This window comes from Schistocerca piceifrons, chromosome 7, assembly GCF_021461385.2.
Source record: "Schistocerca piceifrons isolate TAMUIC-IGC-003096 chromosome 7, iqSchPice1.1, whole genome shotgun sequence".
Taxonomy (NCBI): Eukaryota; Metazoa; Arthropoda; class Insecta; order Orthoptera; family Acrididae; genus Schistocerca; species Schistocerca piceifrons.
In genome coordinates, this window is record NC_060144.1 from 519,250,276 (window position 1) to 519,262,462 (window position 12,187).

Below are 12,187 nucleotides of genomic sequence, written 5' to 3' on the forward strand. Positions count from 1 at the left end.
GATTTTGTACTTCATATTTTTAAAGTATTCCAAGTCAACTAAATACATGAAACAAATACCAACAAGTCATTTTATAACATTTTTACATTTCACCCTCTTCTTATCCTCATCCCTAGGGGAGTAGGGGTATCATATTCCCACAGCAATTTTATACGTAAAATGAGTCGTGTATGCACCAAATTTGTTTGAAATTGCTCCAGACTTTCCTGAGTTATGTTTCTATTTCAATCTGTTTTCACCCCCAAATCATCCCTGTGGAACATTGGTGGTTGTACCCACACAGTGCTTCTTTCCACATAGTAAATGATATGTGTACCAAGTTTGGTTGAGAGTGGTTGGGGGCAGACGTGGAATATGCATACATACATTTTTATAATCTGTGTAGATTCACATAAGTTTACTTTGCCAGCTGACATTGATATTGCCACCTGCCAAACTAGCCTAGACCTTTGGTGCCACTACAGATTACTGTGTGTCCGCAACCAACATTTTGAGACAGAGACTATCATTCTTGAACAGCTAAGGTTCTGTTGATTGACATAGCCCAATTTGGGTAGATAGGTGTTATATCTTAATTTATCTAATGTAACTGATATAAGTGAATTACAATATGTAAAAACTTATGTGGTACATTGATAAAATTTTTGGCAACTTGCCAAGGATACACAAGAGGGGCTTGGCATACACGTAACTTGACCAAGTGAAGTTTATTTTTGGAACAACATCCAATAATTTTTAACTGTTTGAGGGACAGTGTGTACTTGTTGTTATTTTTCGTTATTATTGTGTATTCTTCCTCCAGCAAGGAGAAATTAACCACATGGCACATTGCTATCACTGTCATCACATGCCTTGCACACGGCTTGGCTATAACATCAGCAGTACCTCCTGTTTTGTTGCTGGTGTTCACACAAAGAGTACACTCATTAGTGTTGTACACTGCTTTGGTTGGTCCTGATACCACTAGAAAATTTTAGTCACTGCGGCAGAATCTCCTGCAACATGCAACTGAGTGCAAGACACTTGAGCATTTATGCATCTCTATCACATTTTTCACACAGTTTCAATAGTAAAGATTGAAAAGTGTGATTCTGCATAATTTCTTCTTATTTGACAAGACCCCTGTTGGTGAGGAAAGTTACTGTTATATGAGTAGAATTAAAATAATCCATTAAGTCACAGGTGCTAGTGTGTAAATATTTGCTAAGAAGCACTTGATTTTTGTTTGATAGATCAAAACAGAGTCAACGCAGTGAAATGAAAGATTATCTGCTGTCATAGTGGGTGCTGGAGAATGTATGCTTGAAGTTCTAGGTTTGAATCTCTTCTGTTTGTCATTTATACATATAGAATGGCTGTTAAGAATGTGTGACCCAAACTGAAAAATGGAGCAATAACAAAACATGACAGCTTCAAGCTTTTGTGGTCAGAGTAAATTCACATAAAATTCTTATGGGTTGTAGAAAGTGTTGTTGCACAACGGTGTACCATTGTTTTGGCCACTATTGTAAGCAGACATCATGTTGTGGTCTTCAGTCGTGAGACTGGTTTGATGCAGCTCTCCATGCTACTCTATCCTGTGCAAGCTTCTTCATCTCCCAGTACCTACTGCAGCCTACATCCTTCTGAATCTGTTTAGTGTATTCATCTCTTGGTCTCCCTCTACGATTTTTACCCTCCATGCTGCCCTCCAATACTAAATTGGTGATCCCTTGATGCCTCAGAACATGTCCTACCAACCGATCCCTTCTTCTAGTTAAGTTGTGCCACAAACTTCTCTTCTCCCCAATCCTATTCAACACCTCCTCATTAGTTATGTGATCTACCCATCTAATCTTCAGCATTCTTCTGTAGCACCACATTTCGAAAGCTTCTATTCTCTTCTTGTCCAAACTAGTTATCATTCATGTTTCACTTCCATACATGGCTACGCTCCATACAAATACTTTCAGAAACGACTTCCTGACACTTAAATCAATACTCGATGTTAACAAATTTCTCTTCTTCAGAAACACTTTCCTTGCCATTGCCAGTCTGCATTTTGTATCCTCTCTACTTCGACCATCCTCAGTTATTTTGCCCCCCCAAATAGCAAAACTCCTTTACTACTTTAAGTGTCTCATTTCCTAATCTAATTCCCTCAGCATCACCCGACTTAATTCGACTACATTCCATTATCCTCGTTTTGCTTTTGTTGATGTTCATCTTATACCCTCCTTTCATGACACTGTCCATTTCGTTCAACTGCTCTTCCAAGTTCTTTGCTGTCTCTGACAGAATTACAATGTCATCAGCGAACCTCAAAGTTTCTATTTCTTCTCCATGGATTTTAATACATACTCCGAATTTTTCTTTTGTTTCCTTTACTGCTTGCTCAGTATACAGATTGAATAACATCGGGGAGAGGCTACAACCCTGTCTCACTCCCTTCCCGACCACTGCTTCCCTTTCATGCACCTCGACTCATATAACTGCCATCTGGTTTCTGTACAAATTGTAAATAGCCTTTCGCTCCCTGTATTTTACCCCTGCCACCTTCAGAATTTGAAAGAGAGTACTCCAGTCAACATTGTCAAAAGCTTTCTCCAAGTCTACAAATGCTAGAAACGTAGGTTTGCCTTTCCTTAATCTAGCTTCTAAGATAAGCCGTAGGGTCAGTATTGCCTCACGTGTTCCAATATTTCTACGGAATCCAAACTGATCTTCCCCGAGGTCAGCTTCTACCAGTTTTTCCATTCGTCTGTAGAGAATACACGTTAGTAGTTTGCAGCCGTGACTTATTAAACTGATTGTTCGGTAATTTTCACATCTGTCAATACCTGCTTTCTTTGGGATTGGGATTATTATATTCTTCTTGAAATCTGAGGGTATTTCGCCTGTCTCATACATCTTGCTCACCAGATGGTAGAGTTTTGTCAGGACTTGCTCTTCCAAGGCCGTCAGTAGTTCTAATAGAATGTTGCCTACTCCCGGGGCCTTGTTTCGAGTCAGGTCTTTCAGTGCTCTGTCAAACTCCTCACGCAGTATCTTATCTCCCATTTCAGCATCATCTACATCCTCTTCTATTTCCATAATATTGTCCTCAAGTACATTGCCCTTGTATAGGCCCTCTATATACTCCCTCCACCTTTCTGCTTTCCCTTCTTTGCTTAGAACTGGGTTTCCATCCGAGCTCTTGATATTCATACAAGTGGTTCTCTTTTCTCCAAAGGTCTCTTTAATTTTTCTGTAGGCTGTATCTATCTTACCCCTAGTGAGATAAGCCTCCACATCCTTACATTTGTCCTCTAGCCATGCCTGCTTAGCCATTTTGCACTTCCTGTCGATCTCATTTTTGAGACGTTTGTATTCCTTTTTGCCTGCTTCATTTACTGCATTTTTATATTTTCTCCTTTTATCAATTAAATTCAGTATTTCTTCTGCTACCCAAGGATTTCTACTGGCCCACGTCTTTTTACCTACTAGGTCCTCTGCTGCCTTCACTACTTCATCTCTCAGAGCTACCCATTCTTCTTCTACTGTATTTCTTTCCCCCATTCCTGTCAATTGTCCCCTTATGCTCTCCCTGAAGCTCTGTACAATCTCTGATTCTTTCAGTTTATCCAGATCCCATCTCCTTAAATTCCCACCTTTTTGCAGTTTCTTCAGTTTTAATCTACAGTTAATAACCAATAGATTGTGATCAGAGTCCACATCTGCCCCTGGAAATGTCTTACAATTTAAAAACTGGTTCCTAAATCTCTGTCTTACCATTATGTAATCTGTCTGATACCTTTTAGTATCTCCAGGCTTCTTCCATGTATACAACCTTCTTTTATGATTCTTGAACCAAGTGTTAGCTATGATTAAGTTGTGCTCTGTGCATAATTCGTCTTTCATTTCTTTGCCCCAATCTATATTCACCTACTATGTTTCCTTCTCTCCCTTTTCCTACTACCGAATTCCAGTCACCCATGACTATTAAATTTTCGTCTCCCTTCACTACCTGAATAATTTCTTTTATTTCATCATACATTTCTTCAATTTCTTCGTCATCTGCAGAGCTAGTTGGCATATAAACTTGTACTACTGCAGTAGGCGTGGGTTTCGTGTCTATCTTGGCCACAATAATGTGTTCACTATGCTGTTTGTAGTAGCTCATTATTAAACCGACTCCTGCATTACTCCTATTTGATTTTGTATTTATAACCCTGTATTCACCGGAGCAGAAGTCTTGGTCCTCCTGCCACTGAACTTCACTAATTCCCACTATATCTAACTTTAACCTATCCATTTCCCTTTTTAAATTTTTCTAACCTACCTGCCCGATTAAGGGATCTGACATTCCATGCTCCGATCCATAGAACGCCAGTTTTCTTTCTCCTGATAACAACGTCCTCTTGAGTAGTCCCCGCCCGGAGATCGGAGATCCGAATGGGGGACTATTTTACCTCCGGAGTATTTTACCCAAGAGGACGCCATCATCATTTAATCATACAGTAAAGCTGCATGCTCTCGGGAAAAATTACGGCCGTAGTTTCCCCTAGCTTTCAGCCGTTCGCAGTACCAGCACAGCAAGGCTGTTTTGGTTAGTGTTACAAGGCCAGATCAGTCAATCATCCAGACTGTTGCCCCTGCAACTACTGAAAAGGCTGCTGTCCCTCTTCAGGAATCGCACGTTTGTCTGGCCTCTCAACAGATACCCCTCCGTTGTGGTTGCACCTAAGGTTCGGCTATCTGTATCACTGAGGCACGCCAGCCTCCCCACCAACGGCAAGGTCCATCTCATGCTTCTCAGTAGTGACGAAATATGGGCGCACAGTTTTATTGCATGATGTGATCTACAAATCAGGAGAATTGTAGGAGGGAGGGGCTTTAAACATGACTTACATAATTTACCTGTGTTCAAACCCAGCGAGACATAAAAGGGACAGTTTATAACACAGAAAAAAAGTATATGTTTCTCAAAACTAAAGATAAATTCGGTGCTCCACTTAGAAATAATATTATTCATAATAGATGGTTGACTACAATGTTTTCTTGTGATTGTGGATCAGATTTCTAAATAATGACCTTGTTGGTGTGTTTGACCATGAAGTACCGAACTTTGAACCAGGTCATGGCATGGGGCAGGGAGAGTCGGTGGCATTCAGTTCACCTGCAAGTTATGTACCTTCAGTCCCTGTATGCCGTCCTGTGGAATAAGGAGATATGACAGTATTGAGAATGGGTGGGACTATAAGCTCAAGAGCCTTCTTGTTGCTATAAGAATCAACTAGACTATGCAACTGTAGAAGATGCTAACATTTTGAATATTTTATTTTATTTATTTATTTTTTATTTCCAAAACTATGTACAACATTTTGTCCACTCATCATCTACACTGTTTGCATCTGGTTCACACAAGATATGCAGCTTGGAAGAAGGCAGTGGCATGCCTTCAGTTCTAGGGCCTTTCAAAGACCACAACGGGTACAATTTTGCATTGACGCTTTGTACAGTGATTGAGCAAGTTACATGGAGCTATACCTAAATGTGCTTTGATTTCTGCACTAGTGAAGTATAGTTCTTGTTGCAAAACGAACAGAGCAGTGTATAGTGCTGTTGACTGTGTTTTTGTAACATCAATAACAGCAGTATATGGCCACTCAAAGAGTGAATCTTGTGATAAGCGCAGCAGGATGCCATCTGTGAATAACACGAAAATATAAAGAAAAAGCCTTGCATAGGACCAAATTAAAAAATGTAACTCACTTGTCAGTGCACATTGACCTCCTTTCTGGATAAAAAATACGTACGAATGTTGTAAAAATGACACCTGATTTGTGCTGCCCTTCAAATAGTTCCAAATTCCTGGCTGATTTTCAAGAAACATGTGTAGCTTGTCCTGGCTTTAAGTATCTGACACCTCACATAGGTTCATGGTAGGATGTTAAAATTGCCACCTAAATGGTTATGTAATATACTTGACCACCATTATACCAAATCCAGTGGATTACATTTCACTTTACAATTTGCACTACTGCAACTACCCAATCAACAGGACACTTGGTGTGATATTCTTCACTGTGATATATGTCTCTGAAATATAATTTCAGAAACCACCCAGATGTTTGATCTAAATTGGAAAATTTTTCTTATCACTCCCTGTTAGTATCTTCTTGGTTGCCTAACTTCATTTATTGTAGAGTGGTAAGGCTTATTGTGTTTCGTATTATTTGCCACATGTCACTTGTTAATATTTAGTGTAACAGAACATCTATAACTATAAGCGGTGTTAGTTTGTTGCATCTTGTGAGCTATCTGTAATTCTCCAAAATTGTCCCAGGTGGAAACTGGTTTGTTTTTTAAGAGTTGGGCCATCCATCATCATACCAATTTTGTTTGTGTTGTTCAAAATTTCAAAGTACTTTCTTGCCGATCTGCATCGCTGTTGTTAATATATTAAGTTGTTATTCAATTCACGTATCAACATCTTGTATGGCAGTGTGACATTCTTACTGTGGTCCTGCACAAAAAATAAAAATAAATAAATAAAAAATAGATTGGACATCATTTTTAAGTACTTTTGTTTCATACTGTAGTGGAATTTTACGATATATGACCAAAAATTTCCATCTCTGAAACTTTTATGGAGGATTAAATTTAGGCAGCTTGAAAATAAATGTGTGGAATGCTGCCAGTAATTTTTTATTGTAGCAATATACTTGTAGATAGAATCAAACAGTGGAAAGTCCAGGATGGAATAATAGTAATAAATATGAAAAGAATAAAGTGCTACTCACCACAGAAAGGTGGCATTGAGTTGCAGATAGGCACAATGAAAAGATTGCTATTTTAAGTTTTCGGCCCAAAGATCCCCCCACCCCCCACCCCGGCTATCTTTGAGTCAATGCCGTCTCAAAGTGGTGAGTAATAGTTTATCCTTTACATAATATTTTTATGAATAGTACCAGCTACATAAGTATTAAAACTTCATTTGGACTTACATGTTTCTGTCAAAATTATCATGGTTCAACTTCATTTCAGGTGACATATTTTCGGATTGTTTTCATTAATATTCAAATGTGTTCAAAATGACTGAAACGGGCTTGAAGCAAGTGAAGGTTGATAACTGGGGAGTATTTTTCCTGCAAAGGTTGCACCACTTTTTCAGCAAAAATGAATTCTGTGACCTTATACTATTATTCAAGAATGCAGAAAGGATAAAGGTATGTATACTGCTTAGTGACTTGGATTTAAATGGTCTTCACTCCGTGTTAAAATACTACTATGACAGTGTTTGTGAAATGAGACCTCTTTTTTTTTAAGTAGTATTTCTAAAATTAAAGATTTTACATAAATTCATCATTGGGCTTAGCACTCCATTGTACTAATTTGTGAAACTAATGATAATAAATAAACACTATATGCTATTATTGCTCCAAAATGAACTTATTCAAGATTTTTCATTTCTTATATGGACACTACTAAAGTGTCCAGTACAGTTTAATGTATTGTATATGGTCAGTAGTCACTTCTAATGTGCTTGGTGATTGCCCTGCTTCTGTCACAACATTGCTTTATTACTTTCCATGCACTTTCTCTCAAATGATGTAGAAGAGATATAAGGGAAATTAGCCTTACACTGTAAATAGACCACTGCTTTGTGTAGGGAGTCAGCCATGCTTCAGTCACTCAGTGTGTTGGATATATCAATGCTTTGTGCTTCATACCAAGCATTTGTGAAATTTGCCATATGTAACATACCTAACAAAGTGCCACTGCCCACATGGGAGTAGGAATTGCTTTATCACTCATTTTAGCTCAGAAGCAACCACAGTATAGAAAAATGGAACTTTGCAAGTACAGTATGAGGATGGTTTGATAAGTCTTGTAGAATTCCACGACAGAATGGAACATTTTTGTTGTGCCTTCGTGGTTGGTGAGCTTGATTATTCCATGGATTGTATAAAGAATTTCAGTAGTGCGCGGTGCAAAGTTCATTGTTGAAAGGTGTCTGATTTGGTCTGTGTGTTGACTGCAATTGAAAATGGAGAAATTATAGTTTTGTGCTGTTTTTAAACATTTTCATTTGAAGAATTGGACTGCTGCACAAATCAAAACAAGATTGGATGAAGCTCATTCAAACTGTGTTCCATCACTGAAGACCGTTTACTTTTGGGTTAATGAATTTAAATATGGTCAGACGAACATTGAAGGAGAAGTGCACTCTGGCCATCCAGTTGAAGTCTCCACAAAGGGAACCATGCACAAGACCCATGATATAAGGTAATGCAAGACCACCAAATAAAAATTCATGAGATTGCTGAGACTGCATTGCACCTTAGCTGAGTGTGCGCGTAATATCTTGTGTGGAGAATTGGCTACAATGAAGCTGTGTGCGAGGTGGATGCAGTTATTGCTCACAGTGTACCTAAAGTGCATCCGGCACAACAGTTGATGAAACCTGGCTCTATCATGACACACCACTCAGAACGGCTGTCAAAACAGTGGACAAAGGCTGGTGAAAGTGCACTGAAGAAGGCAAGGACCATTTTGCCAGCTGGTAAGGTGATGGACACTGTTCTTTGGGATTCCCAAGGAAAAATTGTCATAGATTACTTGGAAAAAAGGCAGAAACATAATTGTACCCTATTACAATTCATTGTTGGTTTGTTTGAAATTTGCATTTGCTGAAAAAAGACCAAGGCTGGCATGCAAAAAATTGCTCTTCCACCAGAATAGTGCACCACCCCTCACATCTGCAATAACAATAGCGAAATTGCATGAATTGGGCTTTGAATTGGTTCCTCAGCCACCATGTTCACCAGACTTAGTTCCAAATGATTTCTTCCTATTCCCTGACTTGAAACTTTTCCTTCTGAGAAGAAATTTTTATCAAATGAGGAAGTGATAGTAGCAATGAATGATTATTTAGCAGAGTTTGACAGAACCTTTTTTTCAATGGGATGGAAAAGGCTGAGGATCATTGGACCAAGTGTTTATCTCTCAAAGGAGACTCCCTCAGGGGCTTAGCATTCGTCTGCTGAGTACGGGCTTGGCGACCCTGGGGTTCCTGAGCTGGGGACTGGTAAGCATCGCCAGTCCTCTGTCACCGTAAGCTCTGGTCATACTTAAAAAACCACCGTGTGGCGCAGCAGTGGAATGTTGTGTGTTTCGGAGAACGGGAGTCTTGGCTTCACCGCCTGTGCTGCGAGAAAGGTGCCCACCTCTATAAAAAAAAAAAAAAAAAAACCTCAACCTCAAGGTGTGCTACATGCTGAGGAAGTGAATGGCTGTTGAGGTGAAACAATCTTTAGCGAGCAACCTCTGGGGCACCTTCCGCACCCCAGTTGGATTAGGCTTACTCAGGTATGCAGGGCTCTGCCTGGGTCGACGGTTGTTTCCCTAGCGTCTCATGGGATCCTTATGGAACTGTCTCATGAAACTACTATTCCTGACGGGATGGGTGTACCGTCAGGCAACACCTACACCCACTCCTCAAAGAGAGCTCTGTTGGTCAGTCCTCCCGAAAAGAATTCTCAGAGTAATAGTAACAGGGCATTAGTGTGCCATAACACTCTCATTGTAATCAAGCGAAATGGTGGAAGCTTTGAGAACATATCCCCTTTCTATATTAACAAGGCATTGGAAGGTATTGCTGGGTCTCTGAAAAGTGTCAAACAACTATGTAATGGAACACTTTTGGTTGAAACTGCAAATTCCACCCCAATATCTAAGGTTCTGGGATGTAAGGCCTTAGGTGACTACCCATTCGAGGCTGAATTGCATAACACCCTTAACTATAGTAAGGGCGTGGTTACCTGCTCCGATATAATGGAGATGGACCCCGCAGAGTTGCGTGGAGAGTGGAAGCATGTGGGCATCACGGAGGTGCAGAATCATATGAGGAGAGCCAATGGCCAATTGGAAAAATTGGCAACGTTTATTCTAACGTTTAGTACTCCTGATTTACTGGAACATATCCTCGCCGGCTATATCCGCCTTAAGGTTCGCCCTTTTGTTTCTAACCCCATGCGACACTATAAATGTGAAAGATTTGGCCATACCACTATGGGATGTAACGAGAAGGCTACGTGTGGCAATTGTGGAGGCTCCGCTCAAGAGTCAGGAACTTCTTATACACTTCCTCCAAAATGTGTTAACTGCCCTGGGGATCACCCAGTGTGGAGCAGAAAGTGTGGGGTTTACAATGAGGAAAAGAAAATTCAAGAGTTGAAAGTACAGAGATGGATACCCTATGATGAAGCTAAAAGGCTTACAAAGTCATGCAACCACCGGTTTTTGTTACTTCTTTTGCATCAGCCATTGAGGCACCAATCACTAAGCGTGATGCCTCCACACAAATTCAGACCACAGATTCAAGTACAAGCACATGCACTTGCCACTGTACCTGTGGGGGGAAAATCTCCACTTGCAACTGATGTCGCTTGGAAGCCGTCAGCAGTAGACTCACCACCTAAGCCACATACCACTCCCCACCTTCAGAAGCCACCTAAGCCATCCCAGCAACCCAGGCAGCCTCCTCCTCCTGTCAGTAAAGAAAAACGTCCTTCTAAAAGTAGTCCTAAGTCCAAAAAGCGGTACGTAAACCTTCATATCAATGAGCACTCTCCCTTTCTGATGGTGACTATGCTCTTGAAGATATGGACTTCCAATTGAAGGAACTAGAGAACACGGAACCGGCTAATGTTCCCCCTGACCTCCCCGGTAAGCCACCACCTCTGAGGGAGAAAAGAAAGAACTACCGTCACTAACCAACGGCTTCCATAGGGATCTCTGTGTTACAGTGAAATTTGAATGGATATCGCTCACATTTGGAAGAATTGCAGCTACTGGTCCATGATAAACCTTTCTGCATCTGATTACAAGAAACGCATCTTAAAGTCACAGACACACCTATATTACGGGGCTACCACATATACAGGCAAGGTGATATTACTGTAGGCAGGGCTAAAGGTGAAGTGGCTATTTTTCTTGATGACAGACACCACTCCTCTCCTGTCTCTCTTACCACGACCATCCAAGCAGTTGCTGTGAAAGTTCTCTCACCATTTACTATCACAGTGTGTTCTTTGTACCTGCCGCCCCATGACGCTTTGGATGCGGACGCACTGGCAGACCTCCTCCAGGCACTCCCGCACCCATTCCTTCGTGTGGATGACTTCAGTACCCACAATGTGCTGTGGGACTTGGCTACTACTTGCTCCAGGGGTCGACTGATCGAGCGACTCGTCCATTATGAGGATATCTGCCTTCTGAATGTGATGACTCACTTTTCCACAGCTACAGGGTCTTTTTCAGCTATTGATCTTTGCTTTCGTTCCTCAGCTATTGCAGATTCAGTTCAGTGGGAAGTGGCTTCAGATTTACATTCTGGTGACCACTTCCCAGTGTGGATTCATCTGCGGGAGACCACGCAGGTGGATGATACAAAGAGCATATTGGTTACAGTACAGAGTACAGTCGACAGGCTATTTTTGAATTACCATTTTTTATTTTTGAATGAAAGGATTGTGCACAAGAGGTGATGGCCCATATCACTCATGAGATTCAAAGGGCTGCCGCAGAGTCCATCCCCAGGTCTAGCAACGACCTCGGACGACGGCCTATGCCTTGGTGGAATGACGACTGTCGATTAGCAATCAGGGCCAGATGGACAGCTCTTCGGAACTTCAAACGGTGTCCAACTACAGACAATCTTCATGTCTCCAGGTCTGCGAGAGCACATGTAAGGCGAGTAATCAAAGAACGGAAGAGAGCTTTGTGGAGGGCATTCACAACTTCCATTAATCGGCCCACTTCCGCTGCGCACTTTTGGGAATCAATAAGATGTATTTCAGGCAAGGGTAGTCCACATCCCCTTATGGCCTTGTCAAACAATGGGGTCTTGGTGGACATGCCAGAAGAGATCGCTCACGTTTTAGCTGAACACTTCTTTACTGTTACTAAGTCATCCAGACAAGCTTGCTGTTCAGGTATTCTGTCGGACTGCAGAGATGAGGAAACTCAGTTTTTTCTCGCATAATGAAGTAGTTTACAACCTTCCATTCTCCGTGTGGGAACTGGAATCAGCTTTATCTGCAGCCAGAGACACTGCTCCAGGACCTGATGAGACCCGTTATACCATGCTTTGTCATCTGTGCCCTGAAGCGAAAGGTCAGCTCCTCTCTTGTTTCAATCAGATTTGGTTTGATGCGCAGTA

At 41.0% G+C, this 12,187-nt stretch overlaps 1 protein-coding gene across 2 annotated transcripts in view; it reads left to right on the top strand.

The window, feature by feature from the left end:
- LOC124804980 overlaps window positions 1–12,187 on the top strand; it is a 101,191-nt gene that overhangs the window by 10,044 nt on the left and 78,960 nt on the right. For both annotated transcript variants that reach the window (XM_047265371.1, XM_047265370.1), the window contains exon 2: window positions 7,009–7,190. In XM_047265371.1, the coding sequence (XP_047121327.1) occupies window positions 7,056–7,190 (135 nt within the window). In that variant the 5' untranslated portion in view covers window positions 7,009–7,055. The remainder of the gene's footprint in view (window positions 1–7,008; window positions 7,191–12,187) is intronic.